General features: G+C 32.6%; 1 protein-coding gene across 1 annotated transcript in view; it reads left to right on the top strand.

Annotated features, from left to right (window-relative positions):
- The first annotated feature begins 1345 nt into the window (after positions 1-1345).
- LOC127717689 (innexin unc-9-like) overlaps positions 1346-27051 on the top strand; it is a 101743-nt gene continuing 76037 nt past the window's right edge. The window contains exon 1 of the mRNA XM_052223440.1: positions 1346-2873. Within this exon, the coding sequence (XP_052079400.1) occupies positions 2842-2873 (32 nt within the window). The 5' untranslated portion in view covers positions 1346-2841. The remainder of the gene's footprint in view (positions 2874-27051) is intronic.

Below are 27051 nucleotides of genomic sequence, written 5' to 3' on the forward strand. Positions count from 1 at the left end.
TTTAAAGCAGCATCTTTGATAAACACCTGCAATATAAAATCGATTTAGATAACCGCTTGTTGGTCGTTTATGGAACTCAGTTGTTAGAGAATATATATATAAGTAATAAACTCGATGTTTGCCTAACGTCCAGTGGAAAATAGTTCATGCATAATAATCTTGATTTGTGCATACAATGATTTTAATCCGAAATGCGGCACATCTGTAGCAAAATATCCCGATTGTTATCATCAAGCCCAACCCTCATCCTTGTCTTCTGAAGTTAATAAGTTTGTGGTTTGGTTCTTAGTTATACCAGCTTCACTGAACCATGAACAGTGAACTTCTTGATTTCAGTTTTAACATGTTGGTATATGTAAGGGTTTATTTATCACACTCCGTTGTAATTTGGTGCGTTATCCGTACACTACGTATACATACACGACTTGGATGGAGAGTTGTCTCATTGGCACTCATACCACATCTTCTTATATCTACGTATACATACCTTTTTGTTGTACTTTGTCTTATTTTTATACATATTGTCCGTAAGTTTCTTATTTCTCGGGATGGTGCATGCACTTAAGGTGAATGCATACTCTTAATATAATGTTTCCGTTATCTTTCTGATGGATACATGTGTTCTCTTAGTCTGGAATCATGTATATGTGTTATCTTAATCTTGAACCATGTACATATATTATCTTGATCTTCATATTGCATGTTTTCTTTATCATTTATGGATACTCAACATGACATTTTATTGTAAAGTATCGAATATATTGATCCAGATGGACAAAAAGAACCACGTGATTGATACATGTATCTGACCTGAAGAAAACATCAGTAAGGAATTTGTATTCTCAATTTGTTGTGTTGAAGCGATATTTGAATTATAAACTTCATCAACAACGCAGAGCCAAAAGGAGAAAAAATATATATAAAATATAATATAATATGGAGAAATCTAGTTAAATTGGATGTTGAACGAAAAAAAAAATCCTTTTCAATCGCCTGAGAGAGTTTAATCCTTACTTTTTTTTAAAGATTACAAAATCGATATTAAAGAATTTATCAAAACACGTTCGATATAATCATGAAAACAGAAAAGACTGAAATTATTAGGGGTTCCGTATGTTATACCTGGGCACGTGAACTTGGTATGATCTCCCTATTTTCAATATATTTTTGATATTGTTAATTATTTTTTTCGACAAATGACCTCCAGAGTCGAATCTTAGTTTTTTGATGAATCTATCAACTTATTTACAAAATATGAGCATTAGATTATATTACCCTTAATTATAAAAATAAGATGTGGTACAATTGCCAATGAGACAACTCTCCACCAGAGACCAAATGTCATAGAAGTTAACAACTATAGATCACCGTACTTCAACATTGAGCAAAACCCATACCGCATAGTCAGCTATAAAAGGCCCCGAAATTACAAATGTAAAACAATTCAAACGAGAAAATTAACGGCCTGATTTATGTAAAAAAACCAATGAACGAAATACAAATATGATATACAGCAACAAACGACAACCACTTAATTGACCTTTTGTAGGTTTAATTAAATGACTGTATATGTGTCCATTTACTTCGCAGGAAATTTTCAGTTGTCAAAATAATGTAATATTGTAAACTTCTGTACTGGCGTCGACTATCACAAATGCTTTGTCGAATTAGAAAAATGTCCTGAGACAAAAATCTCACGGTTACTTTCTAAAGAATAAAAATAATCAGATGAAATAACTGTATCTCCCAATCAACACGGGTGTACTGTCGTATTTTTGGAGTAATTATTCAAATATTCTGTCATTATTTGACCTGTAACAGAATATTAGACGTTTTCTCCTAGCTTTAATTATATTTGACTGACAATTTAATATTTCTGAAGCTGTATCTTTCGCCGACAAACAATGTTCCATTTCAACGCCAGGAAATTAAAATGGCTTCTAATTTGACGAAACATATTACCTCAATACAAAAGAGTTCTTTTTGCTGTTTTGTCGACGAGCTGCTGACAACACTGACAATCTGGCTAAGATTGTGTAGATTCTTTAGGAATCATCAACAAGAAAATCCTATCAAATTAGTGTAAATAATAAATCTGTTTTACTTGACCACGAATCGTTTGTACTATTCTCCTGTTCCGACATAGAACTTTCAATCTCAAAAACCGATAAAATCGACAAGCCAAATTAATCCATTACTTTTGATGGATATGAAAGACGCGGGAATTCCACAAAAGTTTCGCCTATTGTGTACAAATATACACAATGATATGACCAATTTTACACACGGAAAATGTTCTGTACGGTTTTGTTTAGAATGTAATAGTATAAACACATCGTCTTTCTGAATTGATATAAATTCATTTGTAATTGATAATTGCATGGAATAGACAGTCTTCTGCAAAAATGCATTTTATAAATAACTTTGTCAATCGCCATTTCATGCACTTTTTGATTTAGCTGAAGGATAATTAATTTTTCAATTTGTTCATTGTTTTGGAACAATTGCTTCGAATAATCAACCACCCACATCATCACAGTTCGACCACAAGCGGAGATAATTGTTATTTTGAACCTATCGTCAAAACAATGTGTCCGACTGATGCCACCATCAAAAGTCAAGCTTCAGATGGATTTTAAAATTTGATTTTAAGAAATCATCTTAACGTTTTAACTTTATCGAGTCTGTCATTATACTAGTAAAATCACATAGTTCATTATATTGTGGTTCTTAATGGAAGCTCAAGCTACCTGGTCCTATTGATTTTCCTCGGAGAATTGCGACAACCACGGCACTATATTTAACATGGTAGACATTCTGTTGCAAGGATCAGCATAAAAAATGGTTCACAGTTTTCATCACCACCACGGGTTGTAAGTACAATATTTAACAATTAAAGGGCGGGGATTAAGGAACTCCTTTTATCGTGTTGTGTTTTGTTCTAATTAATTTGTTTGTGTGAAATAGAACGATAATTGTTTATCAATAATGTGTACCACACGTGTTTATTTTTCTTCCATATTTGTTTTTAACATCTGACGGTATTAATACAATCAATGTAATTAAAACTCAAATCAATGGAATACAATAGTCATAAATAATTGAAAATGTTTAAAGTTAAATAAATTGGTATTTTCAAAAACACACAGCGCTAATACAAAAAAAAATGTCCTTTCTGATTTTATTTGAGAAGTAATCTGTATTTGACACAGTATATATATGGTTTAATTAATTGAAACATATCATTTTTGGATATTTTTGTATATAACATTACCGTATGGATACATAAAAAGGGGCAAGGGGTAATGTCAATGGTTCTTATTTGTAAATAAGGTTGTATGCATGTTTAAATCATATATGTATATATGTACAGATTATTCAGATTTATGTCTGACATCGTTAGGCCACGTTTGTTGGTTTTCACTTGTTTTGCATCAAGTAACACAGCCAGACAGGTAGAAAACACAAACACACAAACAAAAACACACACATAAACACAATATTCATTACATTTTGACGCCATCTAAAGACATTGCAATTGGTTTTGTTTAACAATTGTATGTACCAAATAACAAAGCACATTAGATTGTTTTATTTTTATCCACAAGTTATGTAGGATATACAAGAGAGCTTGGATAGAGCTGACAAAAACATAGATCAATGGGCTAAACTTTAAACAATAAAGATATGAAGACCACCTCCAAGACCCTTATACAAATGACTTCATTCAAAGGTCTGAAGACTACATCAAATAAAAAAAAAATATCGTCATTTTCAAAAGATTTCCTGAAATAATAGTGAGAGTTTCTTTTTTTCACCTTGACCTCCGAAAAGCTATCAGCAATCGAACGAACGAAAACACGATGCATTACAACTTTTGACTGAGCATTTATATAAATATGGTAATATGAAATCTAAAATATACACATGTATTTTGTAAAATCAAAAGGCTACTACATGTAATAGAAACTAAAGTTACAAAAACCTTACCATTCCTCACCGTAGACAATCATATAGCTGGCCATCATAAATCAATCTGAAAACAGTCATCTGAATTCAAGTTTATTTCTGTATTTATACATATATATTGTTGTCCTACGGCACCATAAAGGAAACATATACATACAAGTTCATTGCGTTGTTGTCCTAAGCCACCACTAAGTATACTCATACAATCAAGTTAATTGCTGTACCTGTACATATTGTCCTAAGCTACCAAAAAGTCTACATATACAAAAAAGTTTATTGCTGTACCTGTACATATTGTTGTCTTAGGCCACCATAAAGTCTACATATACAATCAAATTTATTGCTGTACCTGTACATATTGTTGTCCTAAGACACCATAAAGTCTACATATACAATCAAGTTAATTGCTGAATCTGTACATATTGTTGTCCTAAGCCACCATAAAGTCTACATATAAAAACAAGTTAATTGCTGTACCTGTAGATATTGTTGTCCTAAGCCACCATTAAGTCTACATATACAAACAAGTTAATTGTTGTACCTGTAGATATTGTTGTCCTAAGCCACCATTAAGTCTACATATACAAACAAGTTAATTGTTGTACCTGTAGATATTGTTGTCCTAAGCCACCATTAAGTCTACATATACAAACAAGTTAATTGTTGTACCTGTAGATATTGTTGTCCTAAGCCACCATAAAGTCTACATATACAAACAAGTTAATTGCTGTACCTGTAGATATTGTTGTCCTAAGCCACCATTAAGTCTACACATACAATCAAGTTTATTTTCTATCTGTCCATATTGCTGTCCTTACGCAACCTGAAGTCTACATATACGAACAAACTTATTACTGTATCTGTACATATTGTTGTCCTAGGGTACTCTAAACTCTACATATACAAACAATTTAATTGCTGTATCTGTACATATTGTTGTCCTAAGCCACCATTAAGTCTACATATACAAACAAGTTAATTGCTGTACATGTACATACTGTTGTCTTCAGCCACCATAAAGTCTTCATATACATACAAGTTTATTACTGTATCTGTACATATTTTTGTCCTAGAGCACTCTAGACTCTACATATACAAACAATTTAATTGCTGTACCTGTACATATTGTTGTCCTAAGCCACCATAAAGTCTACATATAAAATCAAGTCATTGCTGTACCTGTACATATTGCTGTTCTAAGGCAACATAAAGTCTACATATACAGACAAGATTATTGCTGTATCTGTACATATTGCTGTCCTAGGCCACCATAAAGTCTACATATACAAACAAATTTGTTGCTGTATCTGTTCTTATTGCTGTCTTAAGCCACCATTCAGTCTACATATACAACAAGTTTATTGCTGTACATGTACATACTGTTGTCTTCAGCCACCATAAAGTCTTCATATACATACAAGTTTATTACTGTATCTGTACATATTTTTGTCCTAGAGCACTCTAGACTCTACATATACAAACAATTTAATTGCTGTACCTGTACATATTGTTGTCCTAAGCCACCATAAAGTCTACATATAAAATCAAGTCATTGCTGTACCTGTACATATTGCTGTTCTAAGGCAACATAAAGTCTACATATACAGACAAGATTATTGCTGTATCTGTACATATTGCTGTCCTAGGCCACCATAAAGTCTACATATACAAACAAATTTTTTCTGTATCTGTACATATTGTTGTCCTAGGCCACCATAAAGTCTACATATCCAAACAAGTTCATTGCTGTACCTGTACATATTGTTGTCCTAAGCCACGACTAAGTCTACGTATACAATCAAGTTTATTGCTGTACTTGTAGATATTGTTGTCCTTAGCCACCATTTAGTCTACACATACAACCAAGTTTATTTGCTGTATCTGTTCATATTGTTGTCTGAATCCACCATTACGTCTACATATAAAAACAAATTTGTTGCTGTACCTGTACATTTTGTTGTCTTAGGCCATCATAAAGTCTACATATACAATAAGTTTATTGCTGTATCTGTTCATATTGTTGTCTTAATTCACCATTACGTCTACATATAAAAACAAATTTGTTGCTGTATCTGTTCTTATTGCTGTCTTAAGCCACCAGTCAGTCTACATATACAACAAGTTTATTGCTGTACATGTACATACTGTTGTCTTCAGCCACCAAAAAATCTTCATATACAAACAAGTTTATTACTGTATCTGTACATATTTTTGTCCTAGAGCACTCTAAACTCTACATATACAAACAATTTAATTGCTGTATCTGTACATATTGTTGCCCTACGCCACCATTAAGTCTACATATACAAACAAGTCATTGCTGTACCTGTACATATTGCTGTTCTAAGGCAACATAAAGTCTACATATACAGACAAGATTATTGCTGTATCTGTACATATTGCTGTCCTAGGCCACCATTAGGTCTACATATCCAAACAAGTTCATTGCTGTACCTGTACATATTGTTGTCCTAAGCCACGACTAAGTCTACATATACAATCAAGTTTATTGCTGTACTTGTAGATATTGTTGTCCCAAGCTACCATTTAGTCTACACATACAATTAAGTTTATTTGCTGTATCTGTCCATATTGCTGTCTTAAGCCACCATTAAGTCTACATATACAAACAAGTTTATTGCTGTATCTGTCCATATTGCTGTCTTTAGCCACCATTAAGTCTACATATACAACAAGTTTATTGCTGTACCTGTACATATTGTTGTCCTAAGCCACCATAAAGTCTACATATACAATCAAGTCATTGCTGTACCTGTACATATTGTTATCCTTAGGCAACATCAAATCTACATATACAAACAAGTTTATTGCTGTACTCTATATATTGCTGTCCTAGGCCACCATAAAGTCTACATATACAAGCAAGATTATTGCTGTATCTGTACATATTGCTGTCCTAGGCCACCATTAAGTCTACATATACAAACAAGATTATTGTTGTATCTGTACATATTGCTGTCCTAGGCCACCATAAAGTCTACATATATATATACAAACAAATGTATTGCTGTATCTGTACATTGTGTTGTCCTAGGCCACCATAAAGTCTACATATACAAACAAGTTTATTGCTGTATCTGTACATATTGCTGTCCTAGGCCAACATAAAGTCTACATATAATAACAAATTCATTGTTGTACCTGTAGATATTGTTGTCTTAGGCCACCATAAAGTCTACATATACAAACAAGTTTATTGCTGTATCTGTACATATTGTTTTCCTCAGCCACCAGAAAGTCTACATATACAAATAAGTCCATTGCTGTTTCTGTACATATTGTTGTCTTAAGCCACCATTAAGTCTACATATACAAACAAGTTCATTGCTGTACCTATACATATCGCTGTCCTAGGCCACAATAAAGTCTACATATACAAACAAGGGTATTGCTGTATCTGTACATATTGTTTTCTTAAGCTATCATTAAGTCTACATATACAGACAAGTTCATTGCTGTACATGTACATATTGTTTTCCTAAGCCTACATAAAGTCTACGTATACAAACAAGATTATTGCTGTATCTGTACATATTGTTGTCCTAAGCCACCATTCAGTCTTTATATACAACAAGTTCATTACTGTATCTGTTCCTGTAGAGATAAGATAATAAAATAACATTTATAAATTACGAGCGTCCATTCTTGATTTACTTTCATTAGTAACGCTCGAACGCAAAAATTTGAAACCCAAGGATGTATAAGGGAGCTACCATTTGAATTTTATGGGGGGCTAGGATGACAAATTTTGTCCTGCATTTTTTTTAGTTGTAATCTCTGTCCTGCCTTTTTATTTTTCACCCTATTCGGTCCTGCTTTTTTTTTTACTAGTTTATCCTGACTTTTTTTTACATAAATTGTCATCCTGTCTTTTTTTTTTTTTTTTTGCCAAGTTGCTCATCCTGCCTTTTTTTTTTACTCAAAACTCCTGTCCTACCTTTTTTTTCAAATTTCATCCTAGCCCCCCCCCCCCCCCCCCCCCCATAAAAATCAACGATTAAGATCAGGTATGTTATAAATTAGGTCGATAAAAAATCAACACGGTAAATATGTAACGTCCGAAGCGCTTTTCTGAATTTACTTTCATCAGGAACGCTCAAAGCCGAATATTTGAAAGCCAAGGATGTATCAGAACTGAAACAGTTGAAGAGCTATATGACAATAAAAAGAAAAAAATACTAAAAAAAAAATAGCCAAATCCATCTAAGGTCAACTTTGCCTGAGGGAGTTGAAACCTTTAGTTTCTAAATAATTTCAAAATTTATAAACGGACAATTTTAGAAAGGTTCGTTATAAATCATATCAGTACTAAAGTACTGACTACTGAGCTGATGATACCCTCGGGGACTGATAGTCCACAAGCAGATAACGAAGCACTGTCTACTGATCTCATGATATCCACGAGGATTAGCAGTTCACCAACAGCGCTAGAAAAAGTAAAATAACACTGAATAAATTTGGTGCGTTCGAAGCGCTTTTAAAACATGAAAAACGCGCAATGAAAAATCAATATGAAATAAAATATATTGTTTAATTAAAAACTGTGTTTGCATCTGTTTGTTGTTCCACAAAACTGAGATATCTGCTACTATTTATTACATTGGCTTGTTGACTGGCTATCTATTCGCCATTTCAAAAACTAAAGGACACACAGTTCTTAAGATTGAGAAAAGGCGAATAGCCGAAACAAGTACATTTGTAAGTTCATGTCCATAAGAAACAGTCGTTATTGACATCTTTTCAACAGTCTTATATAACCTTTCCACATATACACGTTACAAAAGGTAATGTGCAGTAGATATTTGATATTATTATACTTCACGTTAAAATGCCATATTTTGATTGGCTAATACGAGGCTGTTAATTTACTCTATTACCCTTCACGGAGACGCTTGATCAAGTGTGCGCTTTATTAAATACGACTCTATCCTATGGCAAATACTCTATTTCCCTTCACGGAGACGCTTGATCAAGTGTGCGCTTTATTAAATACGGATGCTTCGCCTCAGTTGACAATGTTTTCTCGGGTTAACAATCTGCTCTATCACCTTCTCAGCTATGTGTTATTTATATATTGTCACATTAAGAAAAAGCGTCAGCGTCCTCCTCTTTTATTAAATTAATTATAGCCAATTTTGAAGATCAGTCGGTAGTATACCAATGTTCGGACAATAGCTATACCAATATTTATCTAATAAACATGACTTATTGAATTTATTATGCAGTTTACGAGGGTGTATATAAGTTTTTTTATTTTTTAATAAGTATAATACATGTATATATATATTATTATGCGATGAGACATTTCATTAGGACATTCCAAGATAAGGGGTCAGTAGAAGCCATGGCTTATTTAAGGATCCGAAGATAAAGGTATAGTATAAAGGTATACGGCAGGGGGTCTTTATTTCAGTATTTTTTCAGACCCCTTTTCTTTACTCTTTATCTATTTTGCCCTTAATTTCCTATTCTTTATAGTTTAGCGCCACATTATTCTCTTTTCTTTATTTTTAGAGGTCTATTTTTCTCTTTTCTTTAATTTTTGGCCCGTTTTTTTCTGTAGTATTCGTTCATTATTTTTGATTCTGTAAACCCTATCCAGACTCTTGTATACTACAAAAACAAAAATGTTTTGTGTAAATGTGCTTGTCCCTAATCAGGAACTGTCTTGGTTCAAACCCAATAGTGTCTTATTTTGTTTCGGTTTTATTATCGGTTTCTTTTTTGGTCTCACATGGAATATAGTGCTAAGAGATCTTTAGTAGTCTTTTAAACGTTTTACAAAATGTCTAAATTCAGGGCGATTGAAAACTTGGCATAAGATGAAACCGCTTGTTTAATCATAGTTGTTACAAACTATACTCTGATCGTGATCGTGTTTGTTAATTTGTTTTCTTCTATATTGTAGATTTAACATTGAAGTTTGTCGAACTTTTCCTTTTTTCAGAGTGTGGGAGTTTGTGGGTTTGACCCCATTGGGTCAATTGAAAATGGGTATAATTAATTCTCAGATAAGCACATGGCATTTCGGAGTAAGAGCAAAGACTATTCGGCTCGTAGTCAGAACAATGTGTCCGGATAGGGTAGTATATCTTCCTGGTGACAGCTGTCGGTCAAGTACAGAGTTCATATTCCTATTACATTAGCATGTTTCCGTCCTGATATGCATGTAATATTTGCAACTGGACGTTAAACACAAATCCACCTATCTATCTTTGTAAGTTTGCCATTCTAGTTTACATTGTAACTTGGAAAAAAGGAAAGTACAGAGAGACATTTTGTGAACCATTAAAATCTATCAAGTCGGAATGTTAACTTTTATATAAGACCGTTTGATATTTTAGTCTTAGATGCATGATTTGTTTTATTATGTGTTGTTTGCTTTGAACTAGCTATCAGTAACTGCGAGTTCTCTCAGATCTGTACTTAGTGTCTTTTTTCATGGGGATGTATACGTACTCTGCCACGTCCACTCTGTGTTTTTGTTAGATGTATTTCTGCTTTGTCTTTTCAACTGATTTTATAGTTTGTTCTTATGTTGGTCTGTTACACCCCTGTCCCATGTTAGGGGAGGGTTGGCGCCTTCAAACTAGTTTCACCTCGCCATATTCTGTATGTGCCTGTCCAAAGTCAGGAGCCTGTAATTCAGTGGTTGTCGTTTGTTGCTGTATATCATATTTGTTTTTCGTTCATTATTTTGTACATAAATCAGGCCGTTAGTTTTTTCGTTTGAATTGTTTTACATTTTTCATTTCGGGGCCTTCTATAGCTGACTATGCGGTATGGGTTTTACTCATTGTTGAAGGTCGTACCGTGACCTAGAAATTTGTTGATTTATGTGTTATTTGATCTCTTGTGGAGAGTTGTCTTATTGGCAATCATACCACATCTCCTTTTTTTAAATGTAATTAAAAGAAAACAATAAAATTCGTGCTCATTAACGAACACAATATAATACTCAATATTCATCGCTTTATCTAGATTCATGTCCGTTGTAATTACTTCACATGTTGTCACGTGGGCGATTTGTCCATTGGTGGAGTAAACCTATTAGTTAGAAATTCTATTTCAACAGGTTGTTTACACATATACGTCTTGTAATTATTGTAATCCACGAATGTAAACATCAAAGAAATTCTAATTCATTTACGTAGTTTTCGAGAAACGAAAGGAATTGGACCAAATTTAAAATGGCATTTCGATGTTTATAATTTATAAATTAAAACAAAACTCTTTCTTTCGCGATTTAAATCGGCAAATAATAAAAAACTTCCAAGACTAATTTTTTATCACATAAATGAATGTAGCAAACATGTAAAAAGTATTATCAAAGCACCTAATGTGTGTTACCATTTACAGTATCATCAACGATGAAATCTTAAATACATAATATCAATGGCCACAGTGTTCGATTTAGTTACATCGAATATGTATGAAACCTGTCTATTTTTAAATTTGTTTATGGTTTTGTTGGCTGTTGTAAGGTTGCTGTTTTATAGACATACATCCCACACCTCCTTTTGTTCATATTCAAATGATATGAATCAATCTTTGCGATCTCTGCATAGATCGAGTGTAATCATTGGTTAATTATAGTTCTTCCTCGTCTGCTGTCTCGTTTAAGTTCACACCCACTTCCGTTTTATACTTACTTAAAAGTACTGAAATCAGCAAGAATAATATTTTTTAAATGTATATTTTATTAAATTATGAGCAGAGCCATTTGCCATTTAAGAATCTAATGCATTTTGGGTAATATTTTCAAAAGCGTACACCAAAACTGGTTGTGAATGGTTTAAAATGTCCTAAACAATAGAAATTCAACCAATGACGTAACGTTATTTTCATGTTGGTGTACGAACAATGTGATTATTCATAGTACTTTAGACTCTGAAGAGGCGAATTGCATTAGCATCATTTGTAGTACTGATATTATACCAAACAAAAAAGACTGATTGATTGATTGGTGTTTGCTTAACGTCCAGTGGCAAATATTGCAGCTCATGACGAGAACAAATTAACAATAAATACAATAGGTAGGTCCTGCAATAGGGCTTCGACCGGGATGACGGGACGGAAATTTGCAATGCCACCCGGAAATTGCTGGTGTATTGGATAGGGACAGAACTTTAGCCTTTCAACAGGCCACCAACAGACTTGTTGCTAGGGTTATTAACATGCAGAGAGCTTTATACTATCTGCATACGTGGCATTGTATTCAGCTCCCTATTCTGACCGGACGTGGCTGCAATTTATATATTCCTCACATCCAAACTTACGCCTCACTTTGGCAAGGGTTTTATTGCTGGTCGGTAGAAGACCAAGGGTCAAAATTTACTTTTCCTTAAAAGGATCAAGATACACAACATGTTGTTTGAGTCGACGAATCAAATTAGTCTGCAACAGTTAATTTATTCAAAGCCTAACATAGCTAACACTGGACACACGTGTGGAATAAGATCCCCTCTAATCTGTTTACTCATTGGTGTCTGTCAATGACATAGTGACCCCACTACACAAATATCCCCCCTAAAAAAGAAATACATATATTTCAAATACAAAGTCAAATGCAGTCAAGTATCTAAATAGTTACTCAGTGCAGTTCAAGTTCTTAAGCTTAAAACGTTAATGGAAATAATAAAAGTGAATAAATTACACAGACACTATCAAAGATCTATGATCAAACCACATACTCAAGATAACCAAAAATGTTAACACATGACGCAAGACAATCACTAACAAGGTTCCTGACTTGTGAATGGAACATGAATATTTTTCTGGATTAATCTATTTATTTGTAGATCCCGACCCGCCCGTTTTTGATCTTGAGAAGTGGGTTTCTTGTACATACTAATTTTTCATGAAATCAAAATGTTTTATATGCAATTGAAGTTTGTTATTTTCGCAGGGTTGAAATATCGTAATTTCTAGTCTCAAGTCTCGCGAGGTTTTATTTTCGAGTTTTTTCTGGTCCCCTTTTTCTGATTTTTCATAAAGATCAAATTTACGCGAGGTGGAATTTTAGCGATTTTTATCATTTGTCTCGAAAGGAGCGAAAATAAACCTCTCGCAAAAAGTTACCGCGTTTTAATAAATTGTATGATAGCAAAGTCGTTTAAATGATCGCTGACTTCCGTGTTGTATATCATTCATGATTTCTCAGTGATTAATTGAAGTCAGACATACAAATATAAATCCTAGCAAGACAATTATATAAACAAAATGTCAAACAATCAACAAATATTATTTAAATAATTTGCAGAGTGATGGATGTTGCTTACAATTGTATATTTATATATTTTTTAAATATTGTAAGAAAACCATATCAAATGTTTCGAATGAACATCTGGTTATTATGAGAAAAGATCTATTCTATAAAATTCCCAAGAGTCACGTACTAAATCTTAGAGGAAAAATATCTCCTTACAATCTTACAAAACAATATCAGAAAGACAACCATAACTTTGGACAAAATGCATACAAATATTTAGGAGAACTGAAAACAACCATTTTGGAGATATGGATATAAATATTTAGGAAATATGAATACAAACATTTTGGAGATATAAATACACATGTATAGGAGATATGAATACAACGTTAGCTTTAAACAGTTTTCGTATACAATACTAGGGTGTATTCCCAGGAGAAAATAGCCAAGGATTGGAATCCCCTTTTATGTACATACTTGGTGAAGAAGTATTTTCATAGTGCATTATATACGATTTATATCTGACACTAGTGATTTTTAATGTAACTTCACGTACTAAACAATATGTCAAAAATAATGACGTGTAGCGTAGGCTTTCCATCCATGAATCACCTTTCGCCTAATTCTAATGTAGAGTGATAATTCAGAAAAAATAATAAATTCTAATGAGACAACTATTTTCCTTATTATGCCATTAAAGTATATAACAAAAGTACAGATGTCCACAACTGCTGAACATAATAAAACGTAATACCGCATGAAGATGTCCTTAGTTACTCATGTCTGAACTCAATAAAAAGTAATACCGGGATGTCCGTAGTTACTGATCACGATAAAACTTAATACCGTATGGGGATGTTCGCAGTTACTGAACACAATAGAAAGTAATACCGTATAAGGATGTATGCAGTTACTGAACACAATAAAAAAAGTAATACCGTATGGGAATGTAACGTTCGCAGTTAATGAACACAGTAAAATGTAATACCATAGGAGGATGACCATTGTCCGCAGTTACTGAACACAATAAAACGTGATACCGTATGAGAATGTCCACAGTTACTGACAACAATAAAAAGTAATATCGCATGAGGATATCCGCCGTTGTTACTGAACACAATAACAAGTTATATTGTATGATGATGTCCGGAGTAACTGAACACAATAAAAAGTAACCGTATGAGGATGTTCGCAGTTACGGAAAACAAGCTCAAAGTAATTAGCCTGCTGATATTCAATCATGTCAACTTTCACTTTAATATAGGCGGTTGTACTTTCAAATTATTCTTATTGAAACAAAGTCATTGTGTGAATTGGAATTGCTGATTTCACGGTTTACATCAGAACTCATATTTTCGCAGAATGGCTGTGTAACATTGTATAGGAATAACAAATAGTGGAGATAAACCTTGTCATGTCTCACCCTGCACGGAACGCCAAAAACCTTGTAACTTTTCTTCTTTTTTATTTTTTTTTATCTTTTCACTAATTGTTTTGTTTTGTTTCTTCTTTTTTTTGTGGTGGTGGTGTTTGGGGGAAAGGGGAGGGTGGGTGTAGGAAGGGTTGATTGGAAGCAATGGTTTTTACATGATGCCGTTTAGTGTTTTTTTCTCTCGTATATATAATCTAATATTTCAAAATCTCATAATCTTTATATATAAAAACAGAACCTACTTCATGGCAAGTTGATATTTCCGGAAATTTATTGTTTTCTCTCCGGAATACTTCCTTCCTTAAGCTTCTTATAATATAATGGGCAATGTTTAGAAATAAGATAGTTTGTTGATAGTTGCTTAGTAACGGGTTTTAAAGTAAGTATTACTTAGCGATTTTTTTTTTCATCTAATACTTATAAAATTTGAAATCAATGAATTTACCAAAAGTTTTTGTGGTATAGGATTGTTGTGTAATTTGATAAGAAGGTGTCGGATTAAAGAGTACATAATGTATAGGGTTCATGATCGTTAAAAGTGATAAAAGAAGATAACAAATCTGATCATAATGAACAAGATGAAAAACACATAACAAGAATACGACATTACAGAAAAATTAATCTATTTTTATATAAAATTAAACACAGATCTCTGGTACAAAACTTTGAAATTGCACAATTAAACCATTTTTTTTTTATTCTGTCCATCTTTGTTTTTCTTTTTAAAACAAGATACTCTTTCTTTAAAATCAACCTAAGAGTGTATCTGTTTCATAAACATATAACTACCCATATTACCTTTAAAATAAAATAGTTTTTTTCTTTCCTTATATATAGTGACCAATTCCGGAGTTTAAACGGTCGATGAAAAAAAACTAAAAACAGGCTTTAAAATAACATGTATACTAAATTTAAAGGAATATCATAAACAATCAATATGAAACCAAGAGGAATGTGGTATGATTGCCAATGAGACAACTTTCCACCAGAGACCAAAATAACGTAAAAGTTGGAGGTCACCATACGACCTTCAACAATGAGCAAAAGAATTAAAGCATTGCAACCTGCATGACAAATGTATAACACTTAAAAGGAGAAAACTAACTGCCTGATTTATGTACAAAACAATAACGAAAAAACATGTTATACAGCAACACACGACAACCATCGAACTACAGACTGTCCATTTGTCCTTTTTACGTAATCTTTTTAAACGAACGGTGGCAGGCGGTGGTTTGAACCGGTTTTACGGTGCGTGAAACCTCTAATTTATATGACGGTAATAAAATACCATTTACAAAAAAATTATGCTTAAAGTAACTAAAAATGTATTAAACTTTGTAAAATCTGGCTTACAAAAAAGGAGGCAGAAGATCCCAAAGGTAGAATCAAAACTCATAAGTCGAAGAAAGACCTATATATAACTCAAAGAAGGCGTAGCAAGATTCACTATTAACTATTGATATATTGAAGCAGACTTAACCATGCTATTCCTTTAAATCTGTATGATGTTATATAAGTTTCCTTTTTTAGATTTCCGTCATTATGTGGTAAAATGTTTTCTAAATTTTCTAAATTAAGCATGCATTGGAGTAATCTAATTGGGTTTTCCTTTTTTCTCTCTGTTGCGTAATGGAAATCCCATATAATTGAAATGATTCACATGAGTGTAACGACATGAAACCATATTGCTTTTTCTGCATTACACCGTGTATAAAAATACCGTGCAAATAATGAATAATGAAAGGCAGAATTGATAAATTACACGTGTACAAACAAATGCATATACATGTACATATGATTATTTACATTCACCTTCCGTTCAGTCAGAATTGCAATATAATATATTTTTTTTAAATAAAAAAAACTTATTATTTTCAACGTAATGGTCTAAATCAATTACATTTTCTAAATATGGTAAGGATTGAAAATATGATAGAATAACTTGAGCACATTGACCATTAACCCTTGTGTATTTAAGAGTAGTAAATGTCACTGTAGTGACTTGAGCAATACAGTGAAACCTGTCTATACCGAACTTCTTCGGGACTTAAGATTTTTTCGGTTTTGACAGATTTTCGGTTTATGCAAAATTAGGTTTAGACAGGTTTCACTGTAGTTTGTTCTTCAAAATATTTAATCGGAATTTCATACTGTATAGAGGGAAATGTTCGCTAGGGGTTTATTCAAGCTAATTTCGCGATAAATTATTTCTGAACGCTTTCCTCGCACAAATTTTATTCTTGTGGACGATCATAATCAAGGATAAGGATAACGCGAACCGGTTTAGCATTTCGAACTCGCGAAATTAAAACCCCGCCAAATTAAAGCCACTTGAAAATAAAATTCTTTACAGTATACGACGTAAATAACAGACACATTTAAATTCTTCTTCATTTTTTATTGATTTGTTTTATACGTACAGATTATGAAATGTAAAATTTGTGGTAGAAAAAAAAAACATCTTTGTACTATGTGTATAAATAAAATCGCTGTACTGACAAAGATACCTTAATGTCAGACCACAACATTGAACGATATTAAATTACACTGTCTATCAAAAACAGATTCACAGAAAGCTTAATTGTTATGGGGTTTTGTGACATTTTGCTTGTAGAGGATAAATAGTGATTTAAGAAAAATAATGGAAAATTGATGTTATGATACAGAATTTGAGATAGTATCCGTTCCTAGTAAACATTTTACAATATATATAGAATATTGGCATTTTTGTTTTTGATACTGACTTTATCAGCAAGAATATCAAGCGAGACCGATGAAGTCGGTATCAAAAAAATAAAGTGCCTTTATTCTTTTGATCGACAATTTGTCTTAACTGTATGATTTTTGGTTGAGAATATGAAATAAAATGAAATAGTAAGTAAAACTATATTTTCGCGCGCGTACAAAACATTGTGATAGTTTTTCGGTTGTATGAATTAAGTCTCGTGCAATTCATTGATAATTTGACGCGGATGGACATGCACACGTGGTTTTGCTGCACTGATACATGACGTCATTGTCTTATATGTACCGATTATCAGGTTGTCTTCATGTTTATATTGTAAAATGTCAGCAGCGAGTCACAATATGAAGCTTTTTGTCGAGTCAGCGCAGCGAATGAGTTCAAAAAGGCTTCATATTGTGTCGAGCAGCTGATATTTTACAATATGGTCTAAGTAGACTACTTGACGGTAAGATCAAAGGGAAAATGTACAAATTGCCGATGAAGACGATAACTTTCACTGTCAAAAATAAATACGTCAAATGTGATAAATATTGAATAAATGTCCAGCATCAAAATATGTTTATTTTAATAAATGTAGAATATAGATAAGTTCGAACGTCTGTAACTATGTTATAAACGGTTGTTCTATTCGGTTTTTTTTTCGTTGGATACCAATTTTCGTGGATTTCGTGGGTACAGGTGAACCAAGAATTTAAATGTTCAACGAATTACAAATTTTCCGTAGACTTGTATGCAGATTTTAGCAAAGCCGAGAAATTAAATATCCACGAAAGTGTAAGTTTTTCTCAATCCACGAAAATTGGTACCAACAAAAATAAATGAATCCACAGTATATTGTAAGTGCGAACATTCGGAATTGTTAAGTGTTCGTTGTTTTTTCTTGTCTCCGTTAAATTCACACATCTTTTTGCTGCAGATTTTTGTAATCTTGATTTCTATCCTAACTTCTGTAAAGGTGTACTTGATTTGGTGTATCTTCTACCTGTTGTCTTACTTAATGGAGATAGTACTGATTGCCTCAGTGCTTGAGTCAAAGTTGTTTGAAAAGAAAAAGTGTTAAATCAATGTAGAGTCATAAAAACATCAAGGAGCTGGTCATCTTCTATGTACTCCGTGTCATTTTTGAAGGGTTCCGTTTATATCAAACGCGGAGATTAAGTAGTATATAGACAAATGAGTGAGGGTTCTGACAGGTTAGGGGACGTTGACGACCATTTGATATTCTGTAGGAGGGCTACAGGAGGATATTGGAAATGAATATTCTGACCTGGTAATAACTGAAAAATAACCTTGCCCAAAACAGGATGCAGTTGAATATTTTGCAAAACACTGTGTACAAAAATGAAAATGAATTTTCGGGCGGCTTAAAAAAACTCACATAATATGAAACAATGTCACCATTTTCTTTTCAAGTTAATTAAGTTTATTTTCTCTTCGAGTTAATACAGTTTATTTTCTTTTGGAGTTAATATAGTTTATGTTCAATGAAGCGAAATAAGTGTTAAAAAAAAAGAATGCGCATAAAATCAATATGAACGTTTAGTAATTAATATTAGTAATTAATATTAGTAATTAATAAACTTTCATGAAAACTAATAGATTTGTATTCAAAACTGATTTTATCGTCGATAAAACTTAATGTGATCTTTGATTTGATAAAGGAGCATAATATGCTGCAAGATATTTTAATTGAGTAGTGTTGAAGAAAGGGTGAAATGGTAATTCATTTAAAATAAATTACTCCAGATGAAGTTGTGTAATTTTCTTTTTAGATCCCGCAAAATTAAACAGTATTGTAATAATTTGATCATTTGTACCCCGGTTTTTGTTTGAGCGGGTTTTTTTTTTATTTAAAAAAAGTTTTGTCTGGTGTTTTGTTGCCTGTTATTTGTGTTTTCCTCGTGTTTCTTTCTTGACCTTCATGTTGCTGGATGTTTTATTCGACCTTTGGTCTTTGGATGATCCGTTGACACCTTCACCATTATTTCCAGTGAGTTTGCCATTTTTCAAACGCAAATTATATTTGATTATCAACATCGACATGTATTTTTCTTCACAAATTTATTTTTTCATACAAAAGGAAATATTAGAAATCCTTCTTTTCTTATCATATCACAAACAAAGAAAGGTAATTTTGAAGCTACCAAAGAAGGCTCTGGCGAAATTCTCGAAATATTCGACGCAATCAAAGATTTCACAACTCCTTCGTACATAGTATCATGACAGGTGGGACTATTCTTTTAAGCTCTTTTGATTATTAGCCTCCGTAATTATCGCAAATCTTTCGTTTATCCAAACTTTTGAGCGTAAGATTTCTACGCGAAGATTACGCCATGCAGAAAAAAAGTGTTTTCACCAGACGCTTTAACTTTCGTATGACTTAGGATATTGGACCATATTACCGCTGGTTATAAATTTATCACGTGACCATAATTCTGCGAAGATTGCCGAGAAGATCGAAAGTCTTTACGTCCCCATCTTTGCACTGATCAAGTAGTCTATTTTTGGAGGACATCCTTAATTTATATTCATAAATTTGCTTTTTACAATTTTCATTGCATACCTAGCATTTTTTTAAATAACACTTAACGCACTTCATTTTTATTTTGAAATAGAAAGCCATTCTTATTTTCACTCTATCGGCCAGTTCAACATGGATGATTGGAACACTTACACGTATTTACAATGTACCAAACAATCAAAGTTTTCCTCTACGAAAATTCAAAGACCAATGATCATCTTGTTTAATATCTTTAAATCAATAAATTGATAATAATACTTTATATATATGGTGCGTCCGAAACATTTGTCTGTGCTCTTTGGTAAAGGATGCTAGTAAAACCAACTTTTTTTTAAAATGATCGTTGTATCTTCCATCTGCTCTCAGTATGCTCACAACATTGTCTCTGTAACATGGACCCAGTTATTGTATTGGCGTTGACCGTTGTATCTTCCATCTGCTCTCAGTATACTCACATCATAGTCTCTGTAACATGGACCCAGTTATTGTATTGACGTTGACCGTTGTATCTTCCATCTTCTCTCAGTATACTCACAACATTGTCTCTGTAACATGGACCCAGTTATTGTATTGGCGTTGATCGTTGTATCTTCCATCTGCTCTCAGTATACTCACACAATTGTCTCTAAACATGGACCCAGTTATTGTATTTGCGAAGGGGTGTTAAGTTGAATTTAAAACCTGTATTTATTTTATTTTAAACTTTGTATGATGATTTTATAAAACAGAAGAAACATTGAGTAGTGAAGGATATAATAAAAGGTCCCGAAAATATGCATCCAGAGAATGAATATAATGGTTGGTACTTTACAAGACTCCATTTGTCAAAAGTATATCTTGAGCAGACACTTCGCGAAGGGCAATTCAAAGGAAGGAATCACCATAACTTAATTCTTGATGCGCCGATTTAACTCGAAAAGTGAAATCATTGGAATCGCGAAAATAACAAACCCCGAAAATATTTCACGTTTAAGATAGATACAAGTATAAAAGACCTTGTTACCTTGATACTGATACTCTCTGAGATTGGGAAAAGAAAACGAAAATAAAAAAAAATAAACAGAAAAATTATCTTCTTTTAAAAGGTTCACGATTCGTTCGGTTTGTATTCAAAATATCAACATGAATATCCAGTTCTTACATAACTCATCTCTGCAATGTTTCATTTTCACGTGGAATTGAACTAAATAAAAGACACTCTAGAAGTCACGACCAGACAACGTGGTAGAAGAAACCACTCCTTTTTCTGAAGCATGTATTTAGCATTTCCTTTATAATTCGATCTTTGTGTGAACTTGTAACTGACATGTTTACATATTCATTCGAGACATATTAATCTATATTTAAACCGATTGTTATTACTTGAAAGTAGTGTAGACTTTCTTATGTCTCAACTGAATATTTTTCTTATACAGAAAAAAAGTGCATAAATTTTCGATGACGTAAAACAGAGTATAAAAGTGAAATGAAAATAAGTTTTAGGTAAAAAATGAAGTATTTCTCAATTAAAGAGTAAATGAGTGGTAATTAATTTTTCTTTTTCTTTTTTTTGCTAAATGTCCAGTGGCAAGTATATCATGCATATTCAGGACCAGAACAAGTTGATCATAAATCCAGTAAGTGGGTCCTGTACAATAGGTCGCCGGATTAAAAATATAAACAGGCACTAGAAAAAAGATATGTTCGATAGGGGCATAGATTTTGCCCCCTTTAAGAAGTGTTGAAAGCAGGGCGGATCAAGTATTTCTGAGAGGAGGACTTAATTCCATAAAACTGTTTATATTCAAAAAATTTTTGGACGATTTCATGCTAATAAATGATAAATTGTCCTACCAAAACGGGGGGAGGGGACGTACGCCACTGACAAAGATTATTTAACGTACAAATATCTTGACACTGTCCCTATTCCATGTATCGGATTCAATTTCCTATTTTGACAGCACGTTGTTGCATACAGTATTTAAACAACCCACACATCTAAACGATCGACCCTTCTTAGCATGGATTGAACTGCTGGACCGGAGAATATTTAGGTGTGAAGGGAGAGGATTAACAGAGAAAATATGGGTGTGAGGGGATAGGGGTTAACAGAGAAAATATAGGTGTGAGGGGATAGGGGTTTACAGAGAAAATATAGGTGTGAAGGGATAGGGGTTAACAGAGAAAATATAAGTGTGAGGGGATAGGGGTTTACAGAGAAAATATAGGTGTGAAGGGATAGGGGTTAACAGAGAAAATATAGATGTGAGGGGATAGGGGTTTACAGAGAAAATATAGGTGTGAAGGGATGAGGGTTTACAGAGAAAATATAGGTGTGAATGGAGGAGGGTTACAGAGAAAATATAGGTGTGAGGGGATAGGGGTTTAAAGAGAAAATTGAAGACTTTCATTCACTGTCTAACTTAATTTGCCCATATTTCAATCAAAATCGTTCATTATAATGTTCGGTAACATTCCCCTAAACAATGTTTAATGTTGATTCATTTTTATTAGGTTTGACTATGGGTATTGAACATAAGATTGAGTAGAACTTGCGATTAGGACTGACAAGTACAAACACTAATGAGCTTGTGCATTATTTGAGAGTATATCATATCATGCAGTCATGTTGTATGTTAAAAATATAAACAAATATGATTTACATTACTTAATTATTCCTCTTCCCCTAGAACTGTTTTGTTACATTCATAATGGTCGAAATTACCAAAGCAAATTTCGTTCGAAATTATATACATTTATAATAGATCTGCAAGGATATTGTTTTGTTAAAATTTATCAATGATTTTTCTTCAAGTAGGATTTGTGTGTTTGTTTCTTTTTTTTTTTATTACCTGTTTGGTTAATTTTAACCACAATAGCGATTTTTTTGTATCTTCGACATCAATGAAACAATTGACGAGAAAGCTAATATCTCAAATTTATCAATGACCAAAGTGTCTTTGTAAATCTGGTAGATCATCGTTCTCTCTTTCTTTTAGGAAAACCAATTATCGTCTTTTATTTATATATTTACAATTGGGATTTCTCCACTTGTCACCATCAAATGAAAGAGTCCACAGGGAGGAGTTTTGATCAGATTGAAATCAACACTTTAGCGAGTATATTGCAATCAACACTTTAGCGAGTATCTGTTTCACGAGGCAATTGATCTGCCCCCGTTTTATTCAAAGGGCGTCATTTTAATAGATGTTTATATAGTTAGTAAAGTTTATTTGTCTCAATTATGTTCATGATTAAAGCATAATGCTACTATGCTTAAATATTGAATAGTTTTCTATATTTTATTTCCAGTTCGTCTGCCTTGAGGAGGCCCAATCATTGGGTATTTGATAATGTTAATATTACGTTATTGTAAAACAAAATCTGATTTGATTAAATATTTTTATTCATAAGAAAGATTTCGTTTAAGACAATAGACACTATCATATGTTACTTGCGCGAACACACTGACAATAAATAGTTAAGGAAATACAATTCTGACATCACAATATAAGTTGTAATAACTTGTGTCCAATCATATTGCTTGATTATTGCAATAAAATAGTATCAAACTTAATTACAATATATAAAACGAACTACTAAGCTTTGAGTACGCTTTGATTACCAAGAAATTAGGATAAACCACAGGTTATTTGTTGGCTTTGTTATTTTATATTTTTTAGTTTTAAGTTTCTACTTTTTTTTTACTCTTTTTTTTTTTTATATTATCACTTAGTACAATTGTTGGTGTATGATTAATAAGTACTCTTCCCATGTAGAGCCTCATTAATGGACGAAGGGTTTATATGATGAATTAGTGTAATGCAGTTCATTAAGTTTTTTTGTCTGAAGTTCACAAAAGGCGTTTTATTTGGAGAGCTCTTTGCCTATATTTACATGTCATTGACAATGATAAACTTTTTTACGACCACATTATACTCTTTCGTTTCAATAAAATCAAATAAAAAAAATCTTAGTGCTGTTTGTCGACATTAATTATCAAGATGGCTGACATTTGAAAGACTAACCCTAACAAAGACAAGTCCCGCACAAATTGATAGAGAGGTTTTTGATTGGCTCATCAATCAAATGATTTTAAAATAGAGTTGTAGGAAACCCTTTTAGACATCCTAAAACCAACATCAGTCTCTTCCGGTGTTTTAACAAATCGATACATTTTCAAATCTATCATTTCATTTGATTTTGTAATACTAGGAATAAACGATGTAAAGAGAGATAGATCACCTGACAAATTGATAAATTTTTGCAACGTTTGAAAAATAAGTCCAGTAAGAAATCAACTTTAGTACAGATTCATTCTGTCGCAAATTATATGGAACTATGATTAGCTTACATTCAAGGTTGGTAGAGTTGGTATTCGTACGGAACTTTCGAGAGCAGAAGAACTCTTTGCAAGATACATTTTCTTTTAGTGTTAGTTTGTCTTCCTTTTTAGACAAATAAATTTGACATAAGAACACTGTTGATTGATGGCTCTAATCAGATACATGGGTCAAACTAATTTCCTATTTTACCAGTCCATTGAATTGCATCTGATTTGTTGTCTTGTATTTCATTTTATTGATGTGCATATCTAGTTCTTAAAATAGACAAATAAACAACAGAAGCATTATTACATGTATAATTGTGTTCATAGCGATCACCCACTATCTTGTCTTTCAAATTCTTGGGCTATAAAATAGCAGAAAACAATCGATTAGGGTCTGTAATAAAGTATACGAATTTTAGTACAAGAATAACGTTCATTTGTAGGGCTTTTCCTATAAAAGAAAAAAAATGATTTATTTTAACTTAGTATTTCGACGGTTTGTAGAAAAACATGATATTTTTCCTTTGATACAAGTTTTTTTCAACTTAGTTGGTGCCTCGTAGTCATTTCGTATTCCGTATCACTAGACTGTCAACACTGATGTTGTGAGTTCAATCCCCGCACGTGGCAGGTGCGTTCGATTCCAATCTTAATTGATTATGATTGACAGTTTTCCGGTCGAAGGACTGTATAGTAAACTTATCAATTTTTTTAAGCAAGAAAACAAGTACGGTGACCCGAGTTTTCATTTTCTGAAAGTACACGATAAGAGCTATCTTCTCTTATTTTATTTGAAATTTTGTCGTTATTTTTTCTTTCTATTCACACGAAAGTGGATATTTCGTGTATAATCTTTACAAAATTGGAATATTTCCCACACAACATGCAGCTGGAAGAAAAGATCTGTGGCCCGTAATGTAATGCTTTTAAAAATAGCATGATATAAACTACATTTTGTTATAGTTTTAAAAATTCCATGTTTTTGATTAAGACCCCGTCTACCTCACCAGGAAAATGTCAAGTGTTTAGAAACCGTAAACCAGAACCTACCCAACCATTTTACAACCCAACCTCACGTTTTGCATATATTTGATGAGTGAATCTCTATTGCTATATCACCGTGGCAACAATATTTGCATGACATCTTCAATAGCTTCGAATATACCTAAAAATACAATCTTTGGATTGTCATTCATATTCCAATTCACCTTTTCAGAATATAATCCATTTTGGTGAGTATTTTCAAGAAGCGTACACCAAAACGGTGTGTTTGGTTGATTACGTCAACAAATACGTTAATCAAAACATGGTTTAAAATAAAATTAAGGAAATGTGGTATGATTGTCAATGAGACAACTATCCACCAGAGTTCCAAAGAAGTGGATATAAGCAATGGTTTGAGTTTTGGTGTACGTATAATATAATGGAATTACGTACACCTCAATTCTTTAGATTCTGAAACAGCAAATTGCAATATTGTTCTTTATGAAAGACATGTGACGTTTGTTTATAATGTATAATAATTTACATTGTTTTTTTGAATGACTTTGATTCTATTAATAATCAATCAACAATCCAATAATGGAATTGATAAAGTAAATGTATTCAAATCTGCGATTCCATATCCTCTCTTTCTTTTAATCATAGGGAATTATTCTTTAATCTTCTTTCATGTTAGAGAATACCAATAAAGCCATTTCAACTTCAAAGATAAATAATGTTAAATCTTCATTGAACTTTGTTGGCTAAACTTTTAGAAATTGCTACATATATGGAAATGTATTCTTGTATGCAACAACACGAAACTTAAAACCGATGAATAACCATTTAGAAACGAACTAGTGGTAAAAATTTATAAATTTAATACAAAGTTGTCAAAACGCAAATCCGGAATTCGGTTAAAAGAGAAGCGATATTCTTTTTGCGTATTAAATGAAATTTTCGAAAATTTTTATTCAATATTTAATGAGGGCAAAAACATAGATATTACACGATGTCCGTTTATTGAATATGTTTATTTACATATATTTCTAAAACCTTTAAAAATAAGTATTTGTTATCTAGTCCATATGCTTCATACAAAAATATGAGTGAATTTTTTAACTGATAATCTGATGAGATGCTCATGTATGAAAAATGAAAGGGTAATATTGAAAAGATGACAGGGATTGCAACTATTATGCTTTTTAAGACATAGAGGGATGTAGATTAAACCAAAGTGTCTTATTGGTCAACGTAAAGACATAGAGGGATGTAGATTGAACCAAAGTGTCTTATTGGTCAACGTAAAGACACAGAGGGATGTAGATTGAACCAAAGTGTCTTATTGGTCAACGTAAAGACATAGAGGGATGTAGTTTGAACCCAAGTGTTTTATTGGTCAACGTAAAGACATAGAGGGATGTAGATTGAACCAAAGTGTCTTATTGGTCAACGTAAAGACATAGAGGGATGTAGATTGAACCAAAGTGTCTTATTGGTCAACGTAAAGACACAGAGGGATGTAGATTGAACCAAAGTGTCTTATTGGTCAACGTAAAGACATAGAGGGATGTAGATTGAACCAAAGTGTCTTATTGGTCAACGTAAAGACATAGAGGGATGTAGATTGAATCAAAGTGTCTTATTGGTCAACGTAAAGACATATCTTTGAGCACTTAACGGAAGGCATTATGATTTCAACTGGTTCAACGTTTTAAATATCTGTGTCAAAAACTAACACGAGTATATACACATGTGCCCGTTCTCTTTTGCTCGTTTCAGACATCATCGAAACCATGCACGTTATAGCCTTAAAGGTGTTGAAGTTCCAAATTTAATTTATCTTCATATATAACTT

Source organism: Mytilus californianus, unplaced genomic scaffold, assembly GCF_021869535.1.
Source record: "Mytilus californianus isolate M0D057914Y unplaced genomic scaffold, xbMytCali1.0.p SCAF_10, whole genome shotgun sequence".
NCBI classification, from domain to species: domain Eukaryota; kingdom Metazoa; phylum Mollusca; class Bivalvia; order Mytilida; family Mytilidae; genus Mytilus; species Mytilus californianus.